The 10,425-nt window shown below is 42.2% G+C and overlaps 1 protein-coding gene across 1 annotated transcript in view; it reads left to right on the forward strand.

The window, feature by feature from the left end:
• The window catches only part of PKHD1 (PKHD1 ciliary IPT domain containing fibrocystin/polyductin), a 774,619-nt gene that overhangs the window by 46,034 nt on the left and 718,160 nt on the right, over positions 1-10,425 (forward strand). The window contains exons 15-20 of the mRNA XM_007936280.1: positions 1,330-1,608; positions 2,571-2,660; positions 2,765-2,855; positions 3,846-3,988; positions 5,368-5,495; positions 6,989-7,164. Coding sequence (XP_007934471.1) covers positions 1,330-1,608; positions 2,571-2,660; positions 2,765-2,855; positions 3,846-3,988; positions 5,368-5,495; positions 6,989-7,164 — 907 coding nt within the window. The remainder of the gene's footprint in view (positions 1-1,329; positions 1,609-2,570; positions 2,661-2,764; positions 2,856-3,845; positions 3,989-5,367; positions 5,496-6,988; positions 7,165-10,425) is intronic.

Genomic DNA, 10,425 nt, shown 5'->3' on the forward strand with positions numbered 1-10,425 from the left:
TATGAGTCGGAAACGACTCGACGGCACTTAACAACAACAACAACTACTATACACACACACACACACACACACAGAGCATCTCTGCCAGGTATATTTAGCTCCATTGTCCTGGTGAGGAAATAAAGGCTTAGTAAGATTATATGGCCAGTCCAGGACCACTTAGATAGTATGCAACAGATTCAGATTTCAAACACAGGTTAGTCTGACTCCAAACATGTGCCTTCTCATTAAATTTGGGTAGAGATGTAGCTTGTGTTATGCTGCAATATCCCCACAAAGTTTGAAGGATGAGAAAACGCACCTTTAGCAAACAATCAAAATTTACTAGGGACACTGACAAATTAAAAAAAAAAAAAAAAAAAAAAAAACACAAACTCACTGCCATTGAGTCAATTCCAACTCATAGAGACCCCTCCTTGGATTTCCAAGGTGGTATCACTACAGAAGGAGATTGCCAAGTGACAAAGAACCATATATTTTTTTCTCAAATTATTAATGTGCTTCTATGAAATTGCTTTACTAGTTGATTAGAAAAATGTCCTAGATTTGTGTCATGGTGTCACCAATCTAGAGTTCTCAAAGGGTTTATATTACTTTATCTACAGTGTAATACAAACCTAGAATTTCATGTTAGTTATTTCTACTCTAAATATGATCCATTGAGACTCATTTGAGTATTTACTAATTGAGAGAGAGAATGAGGGATGGAGAAGCATATACACAGCCACAGACAAATTTTCAACTGAGCTAACATGTTGGAAAGAAGCCTTGGTGGCACAGCAATTAAACACTTGTCTGCTAAATGAAAGGCTGACAGTTTGAACCCACTCAGTGGCTGTTGTTATTGTTGTTATGTGCTGTCGAGTCAGACCTGACTCATAGAGACCCCTCCTTGGGTTTCCGAGGTGGTATCACTATGGAAGCAGGTTGCCCAAGCTTCCTTCTGAGAAGTGGCTGGTGGGTTTGAACCACCAGCCTTCTGGTTAGCAGTCAAATGCCTTAGGCACTATGCTACCAGAGCTCCTACCCAGTGGCTATGTGGGTGAAAGATCTGATGATCTGCTTCTGTAAAGATTACAGCCTAGAAAACCCTACGGGGTAGTTCTACTCTATCACAGGGGTTTGCTATGAGCTGTAATTGACTAATGGTACCTACCAACAACATCATCATGTTGGAAAAGTCAGACCAGTCATTCTGGTTCCCTTGAGGGAAGGGTCCAATATGGAGAAGGCTAAAAATCTCTTGTGGCTGTCTGGACACTTCCTGTTTGAGAAAGAGATGCCTAGAAACTTCATAGTGTTGATCCTGGTTTGCTTATTTGGACACAGATGGAGGTGGCCTCAATCAGGGTTGGCACTGCTGACTGGTTTGACTCCTGGGAGGAGAATGGGAATGAAGAGACCTGGCACCGGAAGAGCCCCAAGTTGGAGCTATTAGGTGGAGTCAAGTACTACCTGGAAGCAGAGCATCATGGAATAGGCCCCAGCAGGGGGCTAAGGATTGGTGTCCAGATCCACAACACCTGGCTGAATCCCAATGTGGTTAACACCTACCTCCGGGAGAAGCATCAAATCCGAGTCTGTGCCCAGAGGCTTCCTGAAATACAGGTTTATATCTCTTCCCTGTCCCATGGGGCTAGGAACTAGGCCTGAACTCTTAAAAAAATCTTAACTCAGTAGAAGGATCACTAGCTGGGAGCCAGGAGACCTGAGTCATAATTATAGACTGGCCATCTAAGGCATAGGATATCTATCCAACAGAGTGGTGAGGACATTCTGAAAGATGCAAAGTCTTATTATTTGAGATTTATCTTACTCCTTGAATTAGTTTTAGGAGTTTAACTTCCAGGTAATTATTCTTTATAAACATGTTCCCCAGTATTGATGGAGGTCCTCCACACACACACACACATGTAAACACATGCACATGCAAATAGACACACATGCAAACACACACAAACACAAATGCAAACACATGCACTACTATACAACTCCATAGCTTTTTAACTGATTCAGGTCCTATTTCCCCATATACTGTCTATCTAAGCCTACTATGTCAAGGTCAAGACCTTTGGTTCTCTCAGTTGTCCCCCATATTTTTTATTGAACAATTTTGGTGTACTTTTTGTTGTGCACATTTTGGTGGCAAGGATGAATCAACATAAACTATGCTTTCTATAGTTTACAGTCTAAAAGCAAGCTATGTATACAAATAACCATAGGACAAAGTAGAAAATAATGTTATATGAGAGATTAACAGTCTTATAGGTGTTATACCATAGCAAAGTGTGTTGTGCCCAGTGGGTAATGGAAACAGAAACATTTAAGTCTCACATTCTGAAGTTAAGGCACAGGGGTTAGGGGTATGTTAAGTAGGGAGACAGACACATGTAATTTCAAGAACACAAGTTCTCATTGGAACTTGTGTTTTCTAAATGATAGTGAGTTTAGGAAATTAAAAGTATGATAAAAAAGAAGTAACAAGATGAGAAAGTGTATCCCATGTTTTTAGATTGCCTCCCTGGTTTACTTAATGCATGCAATTTAGTCTTGTTCCCTTGAATTTTTAGATGCTGAATGTATCTGGCAGAGGGAACTTTTTCCTTACTTGGGACAATACCTCTAGTCAGCCAATCTCTACAAATGCCACAGCCCATCAGGTGGGAACCTACTTCAGATAATGGGAGAAGATGGGAGAACTACTGGTGATCTTTATCCCCACAGTATGAGTTAGTGGCATTTATTATTTATTTATTTTGATTAGATTCAAACATCCATAGAGGAGTTACTTGCAGTAAAATGCAAACTGGAACCACTTTCGGCTAGCATCCTTCTCCGGCTTGGATTCGAACAAGGTGCTCTTCCTGATTTGACAAATTCTGATCCTCTTTCCTTTCCCATCATTGTCTTCTCTCTTTTTCTGTAAAATGGGAACAATATTCATTTTCTTTCCAAGGTGCCAATAGTCAAATGAATCTATGGAAACTGGATTTTTATGCTGAGTGGCCAAGGGAGTGGCGAGGTGCTTGGGAGGGAGATGTTTAGTGCGGACGTCAATAGAGAGAAAAGGCATTCCTCCAGATCTGTGAGGTGGAGCAACCACGTCGGTTGCTGTTGTTTCCAATTCCTAATGACCCCATGAGTGTCAGTTTAGAACTATGCTCCATAGGGTTTTCAGTGGCTTATTTTCAGAAGCTGATTGCCAGGCCTTTTTACTCAGGTGCCTCTGGGTGGACTTGAACCTCCAACTTTTCAGTTAGAGCTGAGTGCATCAATGTTTGCACCACTCTGGGACTCCCAGGTGGAGCACAGTGATCCCCAATATTCCCATGCACACATTGAATAAAAGGCAGCAGATCGATGTAGGTGGCAAACAGCAAAACTGTAAAATCTTGTTCAACTCAGCTTTGCATCTCATCTAAAGGAATCATTACATAAGAGAGTAGCCTTAAAAAATTCTTAACATGTGAAGGTGTGTTTTTAAAAAATACTGCTGAGATGAACTAAATTCCAATCAATATTCCTATTCTCTTTGTTTCTGGACAGCTTTTCATGTACATATAGAAATGATAAGAAATACTTGGTTCTCTGGGCTAGACAACAGGTTCTCACAGCTGGAGCTTTAGGCTGAGGGTGCTGCCACCCCCAGCCATGCCCAGCTCTCCCAATGGCAGAGGGACCAATGCCAAGGTGAATGCATAACCTATTTCCTGCACACATGTTGGAAAGCTCTGTCTTATTTTACATTGATGCCTGCCTTCTCCCATTATCTGAAGTAGATTCCCACCTGATGGGCTTGGTCTTTGCTTTTCAACAATGTCCCATTTTATGCAAACTGCATCCAGGTCTACAAGGTTTCAGCTCTGATGGGGAGCTCACCAGTGTGACAGAACCCTTCTGTGGAAGGTTCAGCCTCCGGCAGCCTGGACAGCTTGTCCTGACACCCCCAGCTGGCCAGAAGGGCTATCGGCTAGACCAGTATGCACATGTAAGTAGCAGTCCTCACACTTCCAGGCAGGGTGGGCAGGGAATGGATACTCTTTGTCTGTGTTTAAGACTAAACAAACAGAAGCACAAAGTAGTGATTGCTGTGGTTTGCCCAAGGGGTTTTAGACTGAGTTTCTGGGCCTCTTAATTTCTCTTTCTAGTGTGTACCTAACAGACAGTCCTAGTCCCCACAAGTGACTTATTACATGGCAATGCCTCTGTATTAGCTGTGATGCCTATAGAAATTTATATATGCTTCAGTATTTTCCTTGCTCTCCAGGTATAAAAATTCAAACTATGTAGTCAGACAATCTGGGTATGAATCCTGGCTCACCACTCTGCATGCTCTCAGGTGTCTTCCTTAAGTACCTTAGTTTACTTGTCTATCAAATGGGTAAAAATGTGCTCTCTCAGGATTGTGATGAAGATTAAATGAGATAATCTAGTTTAAGTGCTTGCACAATGGGAAGGCCTAGTTATTGTTATTTGTTACAGTTATTGTTATTATTGATGGATTTACTGACAGATGTCCATCTTAAACCCTTTGCTTCAGTAGCATCGCTGCCCTTCAAAAAGTAGTTACTGCTAATCTCACTTTGGGAACCAGAGTGAGCCTTGAAGGGGTTGCTGAGCTCATGAAAGGGGTTACAACTCCTTTTCTAGTCAGGCTGCAGTGGAATCCGGGGCTAAATGTTCATATCAGGGTCACCATCCACCTACCAGCCCTTACTCTTGATCAACAGTTCCAAACTAGGGCAATTTTTCCCTCCAGGGGACATTTGACAATGTCTGGAGACATTTTTGGTTGTCCCAACTGAACTAGGGATGGGAAGTACTGTTATTGTCTAGTGGGTAGAGCCCAGGAATGCTGCTAAACATCTCACAATGCACAGGACAGCCCCCAAGCCCCCAGCAAAGAATGATTTGGTCCAAAATGCAAATAGTGCTTTAAAGTCTTCTTAATGTCACACAATTTTGCATGTAACTTAGAGTTAGAAATCAAAGATGCCTGGGAGTGAGTGTTGAGGAACTGAGAGTCAGAGAAGTTAAGTGTCTTGCTCAAAGTTCAACAGGTAATTGGATAAAAATAGTTATTTTCCAAGGGAGACACTAGGCATAGAGTTTTTTTTTTTTTTTTTTCACTCAAATCTTCACCACCAAGCACAGCTAGACATTGAATACCTCTCTGTTGAACAAATGACAATTTAATCAAAAGTATTGGCCTTTCTAGCTGGTAAGCTCTAGGAGGGCAGGAACTGGGCCCTTTTTATCTCATAGTACATGGTAAGGTTCTAGGGATGTGGGTTTTTCTCAATACATATTGATTACATGGCTGCTTCTTGCACTAATAGAACTGAAGGATTTATTTGGTGTCTATAGCTGTGCTTTGCATACAAAGGCTACATAAATGACATCCTGAAGATGAACTTGACCTTCACAATTGATTTTCAAAGCATCGTGAAGAACATCACCTGTGACTGGAGTCCCATGGAGACCAGGCCTGAGAGGTAGCTTATGTGTGTGAGCTGTGAGAGGAGTGTACACAGCTGTGATTAGTAGCTACATGGGGGAGAAAGGCCCACTTGAAGTGGACATATAACAGTCTCTTATATGTGGTCCTTGGTACTAACCTGAGAATTTGAACACATTTTACTTGACAAAGAAGTTAGATTTAAGAGCAGTTAATTGTTAAGAAGGGCATACCTGTGTGGGGAGGGTGGAGACAAGGAATATTTCAGTGCTACAAATGATTAATGCTCTTAGCTGTTATCTGGAAGCTTGGAGATTTGAATCTACTCAAAGGTGTCATGGAATAAGGGCCTGGCTGCTTCCAAAGGGTTGTAGGCATGGAAACCCTGCGGAGCGCTGTTTTACTCTGACACACATAGGGTTGCCATGAGACAGAATCGACTACATGGCATCTGATTTTTTGCTTTGTTTTTAGTTAAGAATACATTATTTCCTAGGTGAACTCTGGCATTTCTCAGAAGGATAGGATCATTGAACATCATATTTGGAAAAGACCTTAGAGAATATTCCTTGACATTAAATATGAGGAAAATTAGGGACAATAGAATTTGTCATTTTTTTAAAGTTCATTCAGGAGCCCTGGTGGTTAAGTGCTTGGCTGCTAACCAGAAGGTCAGAGGTTTGAATCTGCCAGCTGCTTCACAAGAAAAAGATATGGCAGTCTGTTTTACAGATTACAGCCTTAGAGACCCTATGGGGCAGTTTTACTCTGTCCTGTAGGGTTGCTATGAGTTGGAATCGACTTGATGGCAGTGGGTTTGGTTTTGGATTTGGAATGCTTACTCAGTGAGTGAACAAAAAAATCCTGGACTACAATCCAGGCATCCTGATCCCTTGATTCAGTGCTCTTTCCACATGTCTCTTTTGGGTTTTGTCAGTGGTTTTAAACCCAAATGAGTCCAGTAATGTCCAGAAGTATCAATCTTCTCTGCGGTTAGAGCCTGAATACACAATCTGCCCAAGATGCATATTTACATGGCAATTTGAAAATGTTGGTATTGAGTATCATGAATGAATGCTTGGCTTAAAACATTACTCACTAGTGTTACACCAAGGAGTCCCTGGGTGGTGCATATGATTAACATGCTCAGCTGCTAACCAAAGGATTGCAGGTTCAAGTCCACCCAAAGGTGCCTCTGAAGAAAAGCTTGCTGATCTACTTCTGAAACAGCAGCCATTGAGAACCCTGTGGAGCAAGTTCTACTCTGACACACATGGCGTTGTCGAGTCAGAATCGACTCAATGGCAAGTGGAAAAAGTATTTATCAAAAGCCGAACAGAGCTCATCTTGGGTAGGATGGAATGTTTGCACCTGTGACACACAGGACCATTTGGGGGCAGGGGTTCATGGGGCCTCTTCTCTGGTCGCACCGTCCACAGGCTCCCATGTTTGAGATGTAGGGCTGTAATGGTGCACAGGACTGGACTGGTGTACTGAGAGGCCTATTTGTTCCTGGCACTTGTTTTTCAGCTGGCTGTTCACCTGTGCTGACCTCTGGGAGACTTGTATGCATCCTTCTGGGTATCTGCAGCCTCTTCTGGTCAACACCTCAGTGTTGGTTCATCGGATAGTCCTCCTTCCTCAGGCTCAGGAGATGGGCTCATTCTATGTGGATGAAATCATTATCACAGACACAAACCTAACAGGTGATCACCAAAGCCACTCTCCTCCACGGGCCTGTCAAATGCGTACCTCAAACTCACCAGCACGGGGCTGCTGTTCTCTTAATGGGAGGAAGAGGAGCAAGCAATTCTCCATTTTGCCTGCTTTTGTTCTATAAAGGAGATGGGGTGGGGATGGTGTGACCTTAGTCCCTATACTCTCCTGCTAGCCCCTCTTCTTTCTTATTAACCACAATGCTTGCTTTTACTACTGGTTCCTGTATTGCAGATTTGTCATGTTAAGTGCTCAAGCTCTTTACCCAACTTTACCACTTTCTTGCTGGAGGCCTTGATTTTCTCATCTGTAAAATGGTGATAATAAGAACCCTACCTCTTTGGATTACTGGAAACATTAACTGAAATATAATGCACTCCTCACAGTTCCTGACCATAGTAATTGCTCAATAAATATAAACAATTATTATTATTGTTAGTTCGGCAGGTTTTCCCTACCACTTTGTGAGCTAATATCTGTCATACAAAGTGCTGGAAGGAACACAGCCATATGTAGGTCTATAAAATAGGCTGAAGGTGTGATTTACAGCCTTTAAGGCAGACTCAGTGAGAGTTTGGAGGGTAATCCTCAAAAGAATGCCCTAGTCTTTCTTCCTGCCCATCCTGATTCTTCCACTTATTATTCAGAGTGCAAGCCTGACCACTTCCTCCATGAAAACTCCCTTGACCTCTTGGGCACAGTGATCTCACCTGGCTCTGTTTGTCCACAAATTTTGGGGGAAGTGCTCAGTAGGGGCCATGTATAATGGGATCTCAGGGGAAGAGAAGCCCACGGCCAAGACCAAATAGTGCAGTTTGTTTTCAGGGCGTCGGGCTTCTACCTTGTGCTCACTTTGTCTTTTCCCTTCAAATCCGTTGTGACTGACTCTAGGGCTCAGTTTTGCTACTTTATGTAGCTTTTCACTCTCTCTAAGGAGAAAGGGATGAGGTAGTCATTAACACCTTGATTGAAATATATTTATAAACTGATCACCTTTTTAGTCTTTTGCCTAAAAATTACACAGCTGAAGACAGGGGAGTTTGGGATTAGGTGGCAAGAGAGTTCCTGAAATGATATCATCACAATTCTCTGATCTGTTTAATGGTTTAAATCTGATCGGGGCACCTGGTTCAGACTGGGTCTTTGCTTCTCATTCCCCACCCTGTTCATGTTCTGGCACACTTAGAAAAATGGTAATATGGATGGTGGGCTGGGATAACTGCCTGAATTTATTGGTGCTCAAGACAAGTGGCTGGGGACATTTGGTGACCCCAAGCCCTGCCCAAGGCTGAAGGGACCAATATTTCCTACCCTTGATTTTAGTGATTGGGAATCTTTGGACTAGATAACAGATACATTCCCCCTTTTTCTCTCTCCTCTCCCTTAAATTCAATCCTAGCCCCCAAAACCCTTGTAGCCAAGGATCCAGAGCCCTTTCTCACTGCTTCTACTTCTTTGCCATCAAATCCTCCAAATGAAAACCAAACCCACTGCCACTGAGTTGATTCTGACTCATACAAAAGTCTCCAGTATCTGTAATTATCCAGAGATGAGATGAGATGGAAGAGGGAACAGAGAAGGTGGGATAAGAAAGAAGACTGGGGGTGTCTTAGGCAAAATGTCTACTTTCCACTTTGTCTAGTTACCCTGTTGGCAATAGCTTTGTTTTGAGGATTATTTACTGGCAACGTAGACTGTACGTTCTTGAGATCAATATTCATAGTTCATTCTCTGTTGTTTATTTGATTGAATTAACACTTAATTATATCCCCCTTGCTAATGTCCTCTATGAAATTCTATTTATCTAGTGATTTCTTTTTTTCCTTTAGGTTACTGTCAAGTAAACTCTGACTCTTGGCAACCCCATGTGTGTCAACCCCATGTTCTCCATTAGGTTTTCAATAGTTAATTTTTTTAGAAGTAGGTACATCCTTCCAAGGCTCCTCTGGGTAGACTTGAACTTCCAACTTCTGGTTAGCAGCTGAGTGCATTAACCACTTTCACTACCCAAAGATTCCTATGTAGTGGTAGCTGCTATTTATCATTTAGCTCTCTCAGCTCGACGAGATGGCCCTGTTAAACTCACACTATATACAAACAAACCAAGGCCAAGAATATCATGCACTAATTATACAGCTATGGTGAAAGATACTGGAACTCAGCAGTCATTGACATCAGAGCCACACTTTCAATAACTTTCTACTCAGCAGAGCAAATAAGCATGCTGGTGGCATAGTGCCTAAGGCATTTGATTGCTAACCAGAAGGCTGGTGGTTCAAACCCACCAGCCACACCTTGGAAGGAAGGTTAGGAAATCTGCTTCTGTAGTGATACTGCCTCAGAAACCCAAGGAGGGGTCGTTATGAGTTGGATCTAATGCGACGGTAGTGCGTTTGGTTTGTTACTCTATGGTTAGGAGCCCAGGTGGTGCAATAGTTAAGTGCTTGGCTAACTGAAAAGTTCATAGTTCAAACCCACCCAGCTGCCCTGTAGGGGAACAGCTTGGCAATCTGCTTCTGTAAAGGTTACAGTCAAGGAAACCTTATGGGTCAATTCTACTCTGTCATATGGAGTTGCTGTGAGTAAAAAATTGACTCGATGGCTCCTAACAACAACTCTGTGCCTGGCCTTGTGCTGAGCATTGGGCATGCAAAGATGAATAAGGCAAAGATGTTGCCCTCAAACTCTTTGCTGTCTTAATTATAATCAGTTTTGGGGAAGAAGCTGTCTTTTACACAGTGCCTATGTTGTTGTTGTTGTTGTTTGCCGTTGAGTCAGACCCGACTCGTAGCGACCCCTCCTTGGGTTTCCGAGGCAGTATCATTACGGAAGTAGATTGCCCCATCTTCAGTGCCTATAGCAAAGGATATTAACATCTATTGTATTGACCATTTTACATTTGCTGAAGTTGAAGACAATTAAAGCAAGTCCATGAGAGCCAAAATATGACCTTGATGATATCCCTCCTCAATTTAGAGACCATCTAAGAACAGATTTGATGCATTGAACACCAATGACTGAAAACGAGAGGTTTTGTGGGATGACATCAACATCATCCATGAAGAAACCAAAAGTTCATTAAAAAGACAAGAAAGGAATTAAAAACCAAAATGGATGTCAGAAGAGACTTTGAAACTTGCCCTTGAGTGGAGTGTTGCTAAAGCAAATGGAAGAAATGACAAGATAAAAGAGCTGAACAGAAGATTTCAAAGAGCAGCTTGAGAAGACAAAGCCAATTACTATAATGAAAT

Source organism: Orycteropus afer, unplaced genomic scaffold (genome assembly GCF_000298275.1).
Source record: "Orycteropus afer afer isolate SDZICR_OR568_19922 unplaced genomic scaffold, OryAfe1.0 scaffold00034, whole genome shotgun sequence".
Lineage (NCBI taxonomy): Eukaryota > Metazoa > Chordata > Mammalia > Tubulidentata > Orycteropodidae > Orycteropus > Orycteropus afer.